This window comes from Argentina anserina, chromosome 4 (assembly GCF_933775445.1).
Source record: "Argentina anserina chromosome 4, drPotAnse1.1, whole genome shotgun sequence".
In the NCBI taxonomy this organism is placed as follows: domain Eukaryota; kingdom Viridiplantae; phylum Streptophyta; class Magnoliopsida; order Rosales; family Rosaceae; genus Argentina; species Argentina anserina.
Genome location: NC_065875.1, coordinates 2,384,222 through 2,400,090, shown reverse-complemented (window position 1 = coordinate 2,400,090; position 15,869 = coordinate 2,384,222). Strand labels below are relative to the sequence as shown.

The 15,869-nt window shown below is 36.4% G+C and overlaps 2 protein-coding genes across 4 annotated transcripts; one reads left to right on the top strand and one right to left on the bottom strand.

Moving 5' to 3' along the window:
* Positions 1-1,513: 1,513 nt before the first annotated feature.
* On the top strand, positions 1,514-5,309 carry LOC126792958 (meiotic recombination protein DMC1 homolog). Of its 3 annotated transcripts, none has more exons than XM_050519486.1 (15): positions 1,514-1,580; positions 1,689-1,771; positions 2,050-2,141; positions 2,222-2,293; positions 2,395-2,433; positions 2,515-2,572; positions 2,667-2,712; positions 2,826-2,871; positions 3,407-3,468; positions 3,593-3,659; positions 3,749-3,841; positions 3,922-3,990; positions 4,094-4,172; positions 4,381-4,547; positions 4,698-4,853. In XM_050519486.1, the coding sequence occupies exons 1-15, from the start codon at positions 1,576-1,578 to the stop codon at positions 4,740-4,742; spliced, it is 1,023 nt and encodes a 340-aa protein (XP_050375443.1). In that variant the 5' UTR covers positions 1,514-1,575; the 3' UTR covers positions 4,743-4,853. The 3 variants fall into 3 exon arrangements, with proteins under 3 accessions (XP_050375443.1, XP_050375442.1, XP_050375441.1); XM_050519485.1 differs by lacking the exon at positions 1,514-1,580 and adding an exon at positions 5,203-5,309 and having other exon boundaries at positions 1,678-1,771; positions 4,698-4,783; XM_050519484.1 differs by lacking the exon at positions 1,514-1,580 and having other exon boundaries at positions 1,678-1,771.
* Positions 5,310-7,537: 2,228 nt separating this feature from the next.
* Positions 7,538-9,638, bottom strand: LOC126790197 (transcription factor MYB14-like). The gene is made up of 3 exons (XM_050516353.1): positions 9,404-9,638; positions 9,154-9,283; positions 7,538-8,604 (listed from the first exon to the last, which is right to left on the bottom strand). Exons 1-3 carry the CDS (start codon positions 9,534-9,536, stop codon positions 8,097-8,099), a joined length of 771 nt encoding a protein of 256 aa, XP_050372310.1. The 5' UTR covers positions 9,537-9,638; the 3' UTR covers positions 7,538-8,096.
* Positions 9,639-15,869: the final 6,231 nt, after the last annotated feature.

Below are 15,869 nucleotides of genomic sequence, written 5' to 3'. Positions count from 1 at the left end.
AGCTTTCTAAATTAACAAAGGTCCCATTTCCACTATTTTTTCCACATCGAGCTCTGGTTAATTAAGGAAGACTTGAGCAAACTCGACCAGAGCCAAGATGGGGAAGAGACCTACTCGGAGGTTCCATATTATACCGAAATTGAGTCAAAGCCATGCACACCAGCACCAGCACCACCCATGCTTCAGATCCGGTTAAATCACCACTTTTCAAACCTACACGCTGAGGTGGGGTATCACTAAGTTTCTTTTGAAGCCGTAAAATACCTAAAGTAAAAAAATACTTTGGATTAATAATGGTCGCAACACTACAAAAAAATTTGGCATTAGAGGGTTTTATGAGATTTTATGGGGTTAGCCACATGTGTAACACCCACATTCTAGCCACATTTAAATGTGTATAATGTCAATTTTTAATATGTAGTGCGAGCTGCATCCAATGGTAATCACCTCATTTCTTACAAGCATGTGTGTTCCACGACACGAGCACCCATAGTTGCCAAAATATTTGAGACGTTTGCTACCAACAATGCTGATGGTGGTGGTTTTATTAAAGTCAACATCTACCGGGATACAGTGATATTGCCGGATGCCGTCAGGGCCTGCAATCGATGGATGTACCTTGATCGTCCCATTAGAAACGAAATCGATGCTAGGATTGCAAGGGAATTGGATGTGGATGAGTTATTTGGAAAGCCTAGACCTAAGCCTGCAACTATATCAGCCGTTTAGGGGTTGGAGAGAGTGAGACTAAATAAGTCTTGTGGTATTTGCAAGGACAAATTTGAGGAAGGTCTACTAGCTACTCGCTTCCCATGCTTGCACATTTTTCATGCACATTGTATTCTCTCGTGGTTGGAGACCGATCACAAGTGTCCTTTGTGTCGATACCCATTGCTTTTATTTGAAGGCTCGATACCTATTTTGCTTAATTTGGGACTCTGAAAAATATTCATTATTTTGTTTCACTTTCTTTTCACTGCTGGGTACACATTAATTTTTGTTCTTACTATTTTTATTGGGGGGAAAAATGCATGGTTGAACATCAAACATATATAATGAGCTTTTGAAAGTTAATTTAAAATATATAAGAACGTACATCATTCATATGTAATTCTGAGTTTCTGACCACATTTTGATCCCACTAAAATCATTACTGATACCTACAATTGTTTTTCAACTATTGTAAGTGTGTCGTTTTGGTACTCAAATTGGTTTTAGTATCTTGGAGTTAGTATTTAAATTGGTTTTACAATCTTTGCAGTACTCATATTGGTCTTGCTTTTGTTTTGTTTTGGAGACTAGAGAGCAATTTACCTTTGCTTTAACGGAAATGTAAAACTTGATCATGCAATTGGAAGAAGCTTGGAATCTCATAGCCACTGACGTGGCAAGATCATTAAGGTTTGGTAAGAAAGTCACTTGGGCTATGAAACGCCACCGTTTTGGTCCATTCCCGCTCTTTAAATTGAGACCCCCTCTCATTCTTCCCAATTCAAATTTCATATACAGTTTCTCTCTCTCTAAGAGCTCCACCGAACGTCGCCGTTTCGTCACTCAAAACCAGAGAGAGCGAAGATGAAGTAAGTCTCAGATCTGCATACTCTTCTCTCTATTTGCTTCAATTCCGATCGTATTAGCCTTCTTTTCACTTTGAATTTAACCTAACCTCTCTCTCCGATGGTCCTCAGAGCCGAAGATCAAGGCCAGCTTCAGCTCGTTGAGCGCGAAGAGATCGAGGATGAAGATGACCTCTTCGAAGTCATCGATAAGCGTAAGCCTCCGTTCACAAATTTCAATTCCCGCTTCGATTTTGTTCGATCTATGCTTATACTCATGGCTTGAAGCTCAATCGCTCTCGGTTTTCAATTTTTGATGATTTTGTTTAATTTTTCTCAGAAAATTTCAATAATCTATGAATCTAGCTTTGTTTAGTTAACTTGAGCTCGATTTTGTTCGCCGATGTATATTTAGACCTAATTTTTTTGTGTGAAATTCAGTTTGAACAAATTAGGAGATGAAATTTCTTATCGGAATTCGATTTGTGTGCAGTGATTGCTCAGGGAATTAACGCCGGTGATGTTAAAAAGCTTCAGGACGCAGGGATTTACACCTGCAATGGCTTGATGATGCACACCAAGAAGGTAAAAGGAGTTTGAGTTGAAATTTCATTTACTGTGTTTGTTACTGTTCGATTTTCTTAGTTTTGAATTGTGTTTCGTAGAACTTGACTGGAATCAAAGGCTTGTCTGAGGCTAAAGTCGATAAGATATGTGAAGCTGCTGAGAAGATTGTGGTTAGTGCTCAGCTATTGCATGATCTCACATGTTAATCTAAGATTTTTTGTGGTGGATTTCGATTATCAACTTGCTTATTGAGTTTTTGTTTTCTTTACAGAACTTTGGATATATTACTGGTAGTGATGCCTTGACCAGGGTGAGTTCATAATTGTGATAGTTTTTGAGTTTGATCGAATCGTATAAGACTTGAGCTGTTGATGTATGTTCCTTTGTACAGAGAAAGTCTATTGTCAAAATTACAACCGGCAGCCAAGCTCTTGATGAGCTGTTGGGAGGTAATCTCGCGGCCTTAGCTGTTCATTATCTGTAGAGTATGCTTTACATGCTGTTGATTTGGTTTGATTCATTTTGTTTGTTCATTAATTGAAGGGGGGATCGAAACTATGGCAATCACTGAAGCATTTGGGGAATTTCGGTAGGCACACCTTGCAGCTTTGTTGATGTACTTGTTGCATTTGACTAAGGAGTTCATTGCAACTCTATTCTGAATTTGTACCTATTTACTGACCATTTAAACACCAATTTCAGGTCTGGGAAAACACAGCTTGCACACACTCTCTGCGTATCTACACAGGTACATGTACATCTCTCTCCTTACGAGGAACTCCTTGGTGGTAGTGTAAAATCTGATGTGTTCCCTCACATATTGAATCAAGAAGGGTCTAATATTAGTTTGAAACTTTATATTGTGTCATTGACTGTAATTGTCAGTTTACCGAGAGTTTAGTTTACTATAGAAGCAATGTTTCTGTTGTTATCGTGATGTTCTCAAACTATAATTTTATAATTGAGTTTTTGGGGTGATGTTTGATCAACTGATAACTATTAGTGGTTTGGCTGCTGAAATTACCTACCAATTTCTGTTCGCGGCCAATAGTACTAGCTAGGGAAGATTCACATATATGAATATGCGGCTTGAGCAGCTATGTGTGTGTGTGTGTGTGTGCACGCATGCTTATGTGTCTTTATGTTGCAGGCCAATAATACTATCTAGCTAACATTCACACAATGGAGTATGCAGTTTGATTAAAAATATCAACATATTTGTGTGTGTGTGTGTGTCTGTGCTTATTTTAAGCCCTGCTGACTGGTCTGATTATTATGTGTAGCTGCCTATTAACATGAATGGAGGGAATGGAAAGGTTGCTTACATTGATACAGAAGGAACTTTGTATCCTTTTCACTGTCCATCTCTTTTAATTTTTGTTATGTTTTAATTTATTGTACGCCAATGAAAGGATGAGAAATTGAGAATCTAGCACATATGTTTTCTTCTTAACCAAGTGCACTTGTAGCCGGCCTGAACGGATTGTACCAATAGCTGAAAGGTTTGGCATGGATCCAGGAGCTGTCCTCGACAATGTAAGTTTTTTTTGTTTATCTGTTTCTAGCAATTGAACTACTGATACAATTTCTGTGAACTGATAAGCCCTTTCCTGTGCCTGCAACAGATCATTTACGCTCGTGCTTTTACTTATGAGCATCAGTATAATCTGCTTCTTGGTCTGGCTGCAAAAATGGCTGAAGAGCCTTTCAGACTTCTGGTAAGTACTTTACTAATACTCTAATATAATAAAATCAGTGAGACCTGGATTTTTGATTTGTATGTGTTCTTGTTTATCAGATTGTGGATTCAGTGATTGCGCTCTTTCGTGTGGATTTTACTGGGAGAGGAGAGCTTGCAGATCGCCAGGTCAGTTTACTGGTTCCCTGCATTGCATATTCTATTTTAAATGCTACGTTGTTCTTCTTGGAGTCATTTCAGTGTCATGACATAAGCATGTTGTTATTTGCAGCAAAAACTGGCACAGATGCTTTCCCGTTTAATCAAGATTGCTGAGGAGTTCAATGTTGCTGTCTACATGACCAACCAAGGTAATGAAGTTTAGACCAAATTTTAAGGCCCTTCCCTGCTTTATCATTCTTCAATATTAGACATAGCCAGAAACTGCAAACCAACTTGGTATGTAATACCCTTAGTTGGGTAACTGATCAGAAGTGTCTGTTTGTGCAATTCTATTTCTCCCATTACTTCAAGAAATATCCTTTTAGAGGCTTAGTGGTGAATCTCATTGTCATGCAGTGATAGCTGACCCTGGTGGCGGAGTGTTCATATCTGATCCAAAGAAGCCAGCCGGAGGACATGTTCTTGCCCATGCAGCAACCATAAGGCTCATGTTCAGGAAAGGTAAAGGTGAACAGCGCGTCTGCAAGGTTTTTGATGCCCCAAACCTGCCTGAGGCCGAAGCAATATCCTTTTTATACTTGACTACTTAGTTTACTTTGTGATTTCTATGATTCACTGAACCACCGTACCTGAATGAAAATGTAATCCTGAACTGAGACTATGACCATGAGTAAGCTAGGCCCATCTATGTTGTTATTCTTAACATTATGCACGTTTTCCAGATAACCGCAGGAGGCATTGCTGATGCAAAGGACTGAAGTGGAAGGTCATTCTGTGACGACAGAAGCAACAAGATTATGTAAAATTCAATTTCATATTACCTCTATATAATCGTAGAATCGTAGTTACATATTAAGTTGTAATGATATGCAGAGTTCCTAGTCATGGTATAAAGTAGTAATGATAAGTACCACTATAATGCAAGAACAACTAATGTAGATAGAAAGTCGGTGACTTCAATATGGTATATATCTAACGCAGGATTGCTTAACCAGATGCAAAAGCCTCTAACTAGACTATATCTAAATGTGCTTTTCATACACGTTATTTCGCTTAAGCACTGATAGTAGAATTTGTATTAGGAAACCTCACAAATTGGGTACTTTAGACTTCAAAGTCTTCTCCTCATTCTTTTTTCTATTGTTATGTTTTGAGTGACCCCAAATTTCCTGCTTCCTATTCTTTTTCAAAGTGATTACTTTCTCTTTTTTGCCTTAGTGCGTTCAGCAAGAAGCAGCTATCAAGACCAAGTGATACATAGTATATGAGGACTAGAAAATTTTAAGACACAACTTGTAAAGTTACTCCAAGGTCCACTAAAAATAGAGATTTGAGTTTACTGTATTATTCTCCATAGCAAGACTTAGAACAATGTAGATGGATGGTCACATGAATAAGGACATTCGTGAGCATATGATTGACGTACTGAGACTGGCAGTTAGGACTAAGGACCAAACTCTTTAAGTCACCATTTTCGTTGAGTGGTATATAGCTGTGTTCAAACCGAAATATGTTGTATGAAATTTGTGCCGACCTGAAAGACATGTATGTATTGGACTTGTTCATACCTGTTTTCTAATCAGCGTCTACATGATTCTTGTACTAGTGGTTATCAGTGTATAGTAGAGCTTTATATGGTACTTTTGCATCGTCCGCATCGACGTTGTGTTTAATGTAAGCCTTTATTTTCTCTTTGGTTATGATTCATTTGCTCTTCTGTTTATAATTCTGACCTGATTTATCACAGCTACTGTTCCAAAATCTGCCAAATATGATGATTAGAGACCGATAAATTAGGGCTCAACAACGCAACGGGTCGAGCTGGGCCAAACCTAGCCCGTTCATGGTAGGCTTGTAGCGGGCCAGGTGAGGTTTATTACTTTTTAAAAATATAGCGGACCAGACCGGGTTGAGTTTTTACAAAAAGTCTAGGATCCAAACTCACCCATATAAAACGGGTCTTGCGGGTTTTTACGGGCCGGGCTGAATACCCCACCATGAATCCGGGCTGGTCAGGCTTTGTTTATAAATACATTCGGATCCTAGAACTATTTAGTTTTTCCTTTGGCATGATAGAAAGACAACTGAGTGGAATTTAACTATAGAGAATGGATTAGAGAAGTGTTTATGTGTGCATTGAAATGAAAGAGATGTCAAGATTATATAGGAGTGGAAGATTGTAACTCATAAAGATAATAATAACTATATAGTGTTACAAACAAATAAGTAATTTGTAACTATTATAACCCACATATATATTATGAACATGATAAAAAAAATATGTATATATATATATATGAGTAATTCATTAGCTTGTAACACCACTGAATACTTTGAAAATGAAATGTATGTTCAACTTTAGAATTTAACATTACTCAAAATGATATTGTATTTTGAAATTCAACAAAAATTCTAATAAAATTTAGATTCACACATTCATGCATGTAATGTATCAAACCATTCTTAATCGATATATTAGAATCTATCTTATTGCATATTATATATATATATTGTATACTAAATTTCTTTATATATATATATATTTGTACTAATTGGCATTGCACACAAGATCATCATCTTTTTGAAAAAAAAAGGATTATAATCAATAGTGACTACTGTAAATATATATGTATTCCAAATATGCGTAAGTTACACTACTTTGAAATTTATATTATTGCTTTTTCTTTTTACTCTAATTAAGAGAAATTTACTTGATTAATAGATATATGTATTGAAATTTATTATAGCAATACTATTTGTATATATGAATATTTATTATTCAGCATATTAGCCTAATATATAATGATATTATTTGCATATAACTATATTATATATTTACAGGCTTTCACGGATTGGGCTCGGTGGGTTTTTTTTGACAGGGCTCGACATGCTTTCAGCGGACCGAGCCTGTGGACCGGGCTGAGTTTCTCACCCCTAAATTAAGCCCGGCACTCTACTTACTGGGTCAGACCTATAACGAGCTTTTATGCGGGTGGGTCGGGTTTTAGGCTCATTGAACTTGCGGGCCTCCATCGGTCCACTTGATCCACAGGCTTAATGAAGAGGCCAAAGATAGATAGCACTTTACGGTCTTTACCCAACTCTAGTTGTGTATACATGCCCATGATTTGTTAAGCTGGATCAGTCAATGCGATTCAAGAATATTTTAATGGTGAAAAACCAGCTTCTTTTGCCTTCCCTAATTTTTCTGACTTTGGTCAATTTGAAGCATTTGAGCAAACATTTGTCAATAATAAAGAAATTACAAAGCTGGACTGCTGGAGTATTGCTTGTTAAGTGAGAATGACTGCCTGCAACAACAAACCCAAATCTGGTTTAACAGGGGTTAATCTTGGATTGTCTACACAATAGAGGAGTCATCAGTTCTTCGTCTATACTCTATACTCTATACTCGTCTCTCACTGAAAAAAAAAAGTCTGCGAGATTTTATCAATGAAAACAAAACATTAGGCTCTAAACTACATAAAATTTGGTGTATTAGGTTGAAATTTTTTGCTTCTTGGTTTTGGCTGAATAAGATTTTGGCATAGCATTCAAATTTTACTCCTCCAGCACAAAACCAAACGAAGTGTTGCACATAAATGAAAGATAACAGATACCAAAAGTACATAACTATTTAACTACATAAGTTTGGATGCATATAAATTTTCATTTGTCTACCCAAACTCAATTACATCATTTTTCTTTGTCGTCGCATCGTTACATCATCTTGATCGACCAGACAATCTATCATCTTGATAGAAACTTGAGTTCTTGCCTTTCAAAAGAAAAAAAACTTGATGGCTTGATGCAGAAGGAGTCACTCAATTCTAAGTAGTTTCATACCTTTACAAAAAATTTCATACGTCAATCTTTTTGTCTCTCCCTTTATTCATAAGTTAGCTGTAGAGTGTAGACTATATGTCCTCTGTAGCTTCTTCGTCAATGCATCAAACTCAAGCCTTTGGCAAAGGTGAAAACTTTTCGTCGCACATCGGAAATTTCCATGCCTACTAGTGTTTAGGTACGGTCAATTGGAGATACCGTGATTGAACTTTAAACTACTCTAACCGCCAAATAAAATTCCTCCAAATAATTAAGAAAGCAAGCATTCAAAACTCTGGTAGTTCTGGTGTGCCCCCATCGCCTGTTTTGATGAAAAGGTCGTACCAAAACTCCATGCCATCACCCATGCATGAAGGAAATAGAACTTGAGGTTGTGTTCGATCGTTTGCGCCCTCTAGAAACTCTAATGGGATGTCGCTGGAATTGTCAGCTGAAAGTGCCTCTGACCAGAAACTGTCATCGATATGGGGGAAGGTTGCATCCAACTCGAACTTTTCATCTTTGATCATATTGTGACCCATTGCAGCCGAGGCTTCAGTGACTGATGAAACATCGTCACTAGAACTTGGTTGTGGTGACACTGATGCATGGCTTGTTGCACTCTCAAAATGAACATATTCGGGTTCTGCATATTGGCTTGTGAGATTGGAAGTGCTACATGTAGGTGATGTGGTGTTGTCGTGTTTCTGTAGTCTCTTCTTTAAGTGGGTATGCCATACGTTTTTAATTTCATTATCAGTTCTTCCTGGTAATCTTGCTGCGATTGCTGACCATCTGAAAATTAAAAGATATAAACGTAATTAAATTATATACATGATTTTGGCACTTTGATATCCAAGTATAATATGCTTATATATGTACCTGTCATAAATATTTGAATATGACTAGAGGCGCTTGTGACTAGTAAGACACAGAAACTAAGACAGATATTTGTTATTTAACTGCATGACTTCATCTGTATTCATAAATATTAATGTGATTGCTTCACATCTACAGAATCTTAGAGTTCTTCAATTGCTATTCTTTATTTACATAGAACCAATCGCCTTTGTTTGTATGCTCAAACATCAATCTAGTTCATCTTGTTTGCAACGAAAATTGGTGTCAAGCTAGCTACTGATCCTTTACTTCAAAGCAACGTCTGTCTCTAGCCTTAACTATACACCCTACTGGACTCGACTCTATGCTGCTTCCCACTTAATAAACTTGTTCATAATGTTGAAACTTCCTTTTTGGGCCTTTTGGCAGAAGGGTATATAGCATGTTTTTCAGAAGTTTAGAAAAGTTTCATGCAAAACTGAATCTCAAGCATTGTATGCATACCTGTTGCCAAGCCTTTCATGCAAATTGATGATGGCATATTCTTCTTCTCTAGTGAAGTTTCCCCTCTTTATATCTGGCCGCAGATAGTTTATCCACCGGAGTCTACAGCTCTTCCCACATCTCAACAAGCCTAAAAGAAAGAACAATAAGCTAAAAACTATGAGTCAAAGCTTAAACAACTTATCGATCGGTAACTTGAAGCTGACTAGAGATCGAACCCTCCAGCAGGTAGCTAGGAAATCGTAAATACCAGCATGCTTTGGCAGTGCTCGCCAATTTCCATGACCATAAGTTTGGATGTAGGAGATGAGAATCTGGTCTTCTTCTGAAGTCCATGGCCCTTTCTTCAACCCCGTTTTCTCACAGCAGGGAGCTCTCACCATGTCTTCTGGTTTGAGTGAAAGAAGGAATGAAGAACTATTATTTCAAACGATGAAATAGTGATTAGTTTGAGTTTGAGTTTGAGCTCAATATAGTGAGGGCTGGCTGGCTATTTATCCTAACTCTATGTTTGAATGAAGACCAAATAGCCAAAGACAAATGAGTAAACGAATCTAGCTCTATTCAAAAGCTAAAGCAAGTTCCAGGAAGGAACCTCAAGCTATAGGATCGCTAATAAAATATCAACTAATTAAGCAACTCATATATATTATATATCGAGTTGCAGGCTACAAGATTTGTCACATAATGACTAGAAAAGTAAGGACGTGCGAGTGCGACAGACACAATCCATGATCTCATATGATTATTAGTCTTAAGAAATTACATGGTGGCTATTTAATCCTGTGACGTTAGATTGTTGAAGCAGCCAAAATATTAAGTGGAGCCTTTGAAAATAACCTTTGCTGCTACATCTGATCTGTAGCACTTCTGAAAACTTGACGAAAATGGTTTATACATGCTAGTATATTGTGGAAATGTGATAATATTCTTGCTCTGCATAATTCATATACAGTGTTAGCTGTCAAATTGTTCAAATTAATAGAAGTGCGAGACACTACTCGGAGTCACACCTTAGACCATATGTAGTTGTGTTATATAGGTGTCTGCGTGTGTTCCCATTACGCCGGTTTATGAGATGTGTACTATAGTGTGGTTTCTGTCGAACATGTTTTTGTTCTTTCGGCTCCTTACTTCCATTCTAGGAAGCACGGAAACGTGCATACATCCACGTTTCCCGCTTCCGAAGCGGAACCACTCCGGAAACATCCGGAAACGTTCGGAAACGCGCCGGAAATGCCCGGAAACGTGTTTCCAGAAAAATAAGTTTTGGAAACGTGGTGGAAACGCAAGTTTTTGAATTAGAAACGTGGTGGAAACGCAAGTTTCTAAAAAATAAAGGTTTTTTTATGTTTTTTTTATTTGAGATTTTGAGTTACTTAAACTAAAATTTTGTTATTATATTTACTTTTTTGTATGATTTATATATATTTAAATTTTTTTTTATTTCGACGTTTCCAAAACGTATCCGCTTCCTAAATTTTTTGAAAAACACGCTTCCGCGTTTCCAAACGTTTCGCTTCCACGTACCCGTATCCGATTCTGTGCAGCCTAGCTTCCATTGTCCGGGAGATTCATAAACTTTCTTGCCGAGCTAAAATTTTATCTTTGTCGACTGAAAAACTTCTAGAGTGCACTGATTACATTTACTCCGATGAAAACATGGGCGACATTATTACATCAGACTAGATATGATCTCGTAAACTATGGTTGTGTTTGGCCCAGAGTTTTTTTTAGAGATTATGAGTTTAAATTATGAAAACTAATCTGAATTAGGTGTTTAGTGAATAAAATTGTTGCTGATTATAAATTTATAATTAAATCTCACACTTTCCAATGCATAATCTAGAAGTTAGTTTTTTTGTGCTTCTAATTATAGGTTCTGAGATTATTTTCACTTTTTTATCTTATTACCCTCATTTGATCTCCCTTAAAGCCTCATACTATCTAATTTCATGTCTTTTTTAGTCTTTATCTAAACTCACCACATTTCTATTCTAATATTCACCAAATACTTCAACACTCATAGCTGATTATTCTCACAACACAACTACAACTGATTATTCTCAAAACACAATTGAATTTAATTATTAAAAAAAAAAACTCATATCGGGAAAACACTCGTCCTATCTGGAAAAAAAAAAATCGTCTTTGTATCCTTGATGAGATGCATCTTTATGACAGTTTAGAGATTTTTAGAATTTCTACTCAATATATTTAATTTCTATTTTCAATGCAATGATTAACTGGTGTGAACTGTAGCTATGTCAATTTTAAACTTTTATGGATTCAAATGGTTAATGAGATTTTATATTTGACAAATGGTTTTGATCTGTTTTTTCAATATGCATTCATTAATCCACTCATCAATACAAATAATAGTCATAAAAAATTGCCTTTAAAGTCAAGTAAAGAAAATAAAAAAATCGTTTTTTTAATTGTCTTCAAAATAGAATCGAGACTTTTTAAACTCATAATAGCCTTCACCCATACTTGAGTAATCTATTAGCCGTTGTTGGAACCTAGAATCACATTGACCAAAGAAGAAAATTATACAAATCAACTTGTATGCATGTTCAATTGACCTATGATGTGAGGGTTCGTGTGGATACATCCATGTATATCTTACGCCAGGGCTGACAAGGCTGTCAGTTTTTGCACACAATGGTGGTGTAGAATTGTGCGGTCCGATGTGTCGACGTACCGTATATATTGGCGTATGATAAATTTTTTCATGATGTTGTCTGGTTTGCAAAAACTCTGATATACAGATTCAACTTGTACGAGTTTTTTTATGTCCTACCGAAAAAAAAAACAAGTTTTTGTATGCTTGGTCAAAATTGAAACTAATCAAGTTTCTTCTATTTGTGAGTGAAGAAAATAGTTTAATTGTAATATTGGGATATGGTACATGGAAAAGTCAACAAAATTGACTAGATTTGTTTATATTCTTAGAAGGGTCAAAGAAAAACGCATGTGCCAATCAGAAACAAGATAGTGACAAATGATTGGTCGGTCATGCGTTTGAGAAATAGCTACCTGTAATGATAGGAGGAGGGACGAGAGAAGCCTCTTCCTCAAGTCAATACCCTGCGACCGGGATAAGTTGGTGCCACTAGAGCTGCTCCACTTAGTTAATCTCCTTAACATTGATCCCCTTGAAAGATATAGCCAATATTTTCATATTTCATTCCAAACAAAAACTAAAATGAAAAAGAAGAAGCTAGAGACATTTGGGTGCAGGGTTTAAATTAATGTATGATTTCCTATTATTTGGATGACTGAAAGTAATTGTGCTTAGTATTTTAATCAAAAAACAATTTGCTTAATTTGATATCTTAATCCCATTTTATAGTACACATTTCATTTGCAATTCAATAAAACCAACTGCATGTAATTTGATGTGCATGTAATTGATAATATATCATAATTTCACATTTACATATATGAGCTAGAATCTAAGGCTGGAAAATTCATACTTTTTTTTAGAATGAAAATTCATACTCATCAGAACATCGTGAAAAATGAAAACGTTTGCATATATGATAGATTCAATGCATCCAAAATTTCAAATTGTAATAATACTAGTAGAAGAACTAGATATTAAGAATTTTCTCCATGGGCTTGATAGACAGATAGAAGTATATATGTTGATTGTTGAATATCACTCCATGAGTTGAATATACGTTGACTTCGATCGGTTATGTTTTCATATTCACTCTGATGGGAAAGATCTATGATCGATCGTATGGATAATTGAAATGACTACACCTATGTGCACAGCAAAGTCGATACAAAGTTTTTGGTGAAAACATACGAGCGAGGTTAATTAGTGAACGTATACGGATGGTATGGACAATTGGAACGATCATTGTTATGCTTACGTACTTTCTAGAACTCAGAACGTGAAGCTTTGATACTACTCTTTCACACATGGTGAGAACCCCGATCGATAGGTTTGTGTATACGAATTACTATTACTGTAATTAATAATAATTAGCAACTAATTAAGTATACAAATCTTTGTTAAGCAAGGAGTATATGATGAAACTAATTAATAAAAATATGGTGAAAGCTATGGGAATCGAAACTTAATTAGATCAACGTGAATACATAAAGCACGATATTTATTGAATAAACGTAGCATGTTGTAACGGAGATTAGGAATTTCGGTAGGGAAACTTTCATCCATGCCAGTTCTCTTGTTGACGACAAGGTTTAGATTTGAAGGAGTGGATCAATCAACGAGCATGCACATTATATATATATATATATATATATATATGAATTAGCTAAGATCAACGTAGACTATTACACACGTAATCAACTAGCTAATTAATGTAGAAGGATCCAATACGTTTTGTCAATTCAACGAGAGAGCTAGCAATGCAAAAGTCTCATAGGTTAAATTTTTGTTTTTGTTGGGATGCATGACAGCTTTAATGGGGAGTTGAAGAAGATCGATCGATGGACGCGTTTAATTGTCACGATATATGAACTGGAAAGGAAGGTGCTGTACGTTGCGTGCTGCTGCATGATCTGATATTTTGAAACAGTCTCCATCGCTTACATTCGATCTGCCGCTGACAATGTGGAAAATTTGCGTACGTCGATTAGTTAGCTCGATCATCATCGACTGATTCAATTCCATAAATTGATTCCTGATGCAACTCCAAACTCCTACAGCTAGCTTTCTCTCTCAAATGCTTAATGCATGTACGTCGTGAGTACGTGGCTAGCGATTGGGAGAACATGTACGAGTACGTTGACATGTATACTGGAATACATGTAGACATCGGACCTTGATCTACACTGATCTAGTTCGATGATTAGTTTGGCCTCCATGTATACGTACGTAAGTTGACAATAATGAGCTAAGAACGTTAAACATACTGTTACATACATGCAACAACTCTGCGAAATAGCATGGTGTATCATCATATTGCTCATGCTATACCTAAATTTCGAAAAAGGGAGACAACTAATACTGTTTAATATATAATGAGAAAAGCCAGAACTCTAGAAGTGCTTTAATATGAGGAATACTTACAGTCTTGCACCATGTACACTTGACTTTACCCATTTCAAAAGGAAACATCGAGTGAGGTAAAAAAAAAAGAGTTTTTTTCACCAACAGTCCCTCAACTCTGGTGTACCTACCAATGTGATACCTCAACTCTTAATCGTACCAATGTGATACCCAGACTCTAGTATTGCTATCATTGAAGTACTTCCGTTAGTTTTTTTCAACTTTTCTGTTATCTTGGTGACGTGACAAATACGTGAGGCCCACAAAGAGGGTTAAAAGACAAAATTAATCTCATCTGAGAGGAGCAATGTTTTTCCCGCCCTTTACCTTGAGAAAGACACCCAAGAATTCTAATTTTGGCGCCAATTTCCCCCCTACTCCTTAATTTGTGTCTCTTATTTAAACTAAAGAACTACCGCCAACCAGTCGACCACAATCTGATAAAACCTAGATTAATCTCATTTTCTATTTTTACCCTAGCACTTGTTAAACTAACAGAATACATATAGAAATTTATATGGAACATCTTATGAGATTGTGGAAATGAGATGTTCCATATGAATTTCTATATGTATTCTGTTAGTTTAACAAGTGCTAGGGTAAAAATAGAAAATGAGATTAATCTAGGTTTTATCAGATTGTGGTCGACTGGTTGGCGGTAGTTCTTTAGTTTAGATAAGAGACACAAATTAAGGAGTAGGGAGTGAAAATTGGCGCCAAAATTGGAATTGTTGGGTGTCTTTCTCAAGGTAAAGGTCAGGAAAAACATTGTTCATCTCAGATATGGTTAATTTTGTCTTTTAACCCTCTTTGTGGGCCTCACGTACTTGCCACGTCACCAAGATAACGGAAAAGTTGAAAAAAACTGACGGAAGTACTTCAATGATAGCAATACTAGAGTCTGGGTATCACATTGGTACGATTAAGAGTTGAGGTATCACATTGGTAGGTACACCAGAGTTGAGGGACTGTTGGTGAAAAAAACTCAAAAAAAAAGGTTATCAGAAGATTCAAAGGTTAAGAAACTTACAATAATTTGAATTTGTCTAGAAAAGGACCGCGTCGGTTTCAACTACGTTTAAAGATGACGCTGAAAGACACCATAAAAGACAAAACGCCACTGATGTGTTTTTGTGTAGTAGTGGTTAGACGAAAATAGTGGGACAATTTTGTTGAAAAAGCTAGCAGCAAAGTATGGTCATGCTCTTGAATATGATCGTGAGTAATAACACTTGTTGACTTGACTGGGTAATATTCTGTTTAACATATTTAATCACCAATTTACTAGATTATATATGGAACCAAGTCCTTCATTGATTTAATGTGGATTAAAGTTGAATATATTCTACACGTCACTATCCTAGACTAATCCATCTATACTGTACATCCAAGTACAAGTTTAGTCCAATTTTCGTGCAGCAGTTTAGGGCTTTGATGTTTACCTAGTCGTCCCACTTCCCTAATTTGATTTGTTAATTATTTATTTACTTATTGACGTCGATGTCAATCAATCTCTTCATTTACTTGGTGGCTTGGCATGGTCAGCATTTGGTCGATGGCTCTGAATTTCTTCTGTAATATCTGTCCCCTTTGAGCAACTTTCACCGCTGTTTACTCCTACTTTTCCATTGTAAATATGCATGCATTATTCAGTCAATGTCTGATGCCTAGCTGATGGCCTCCTTCC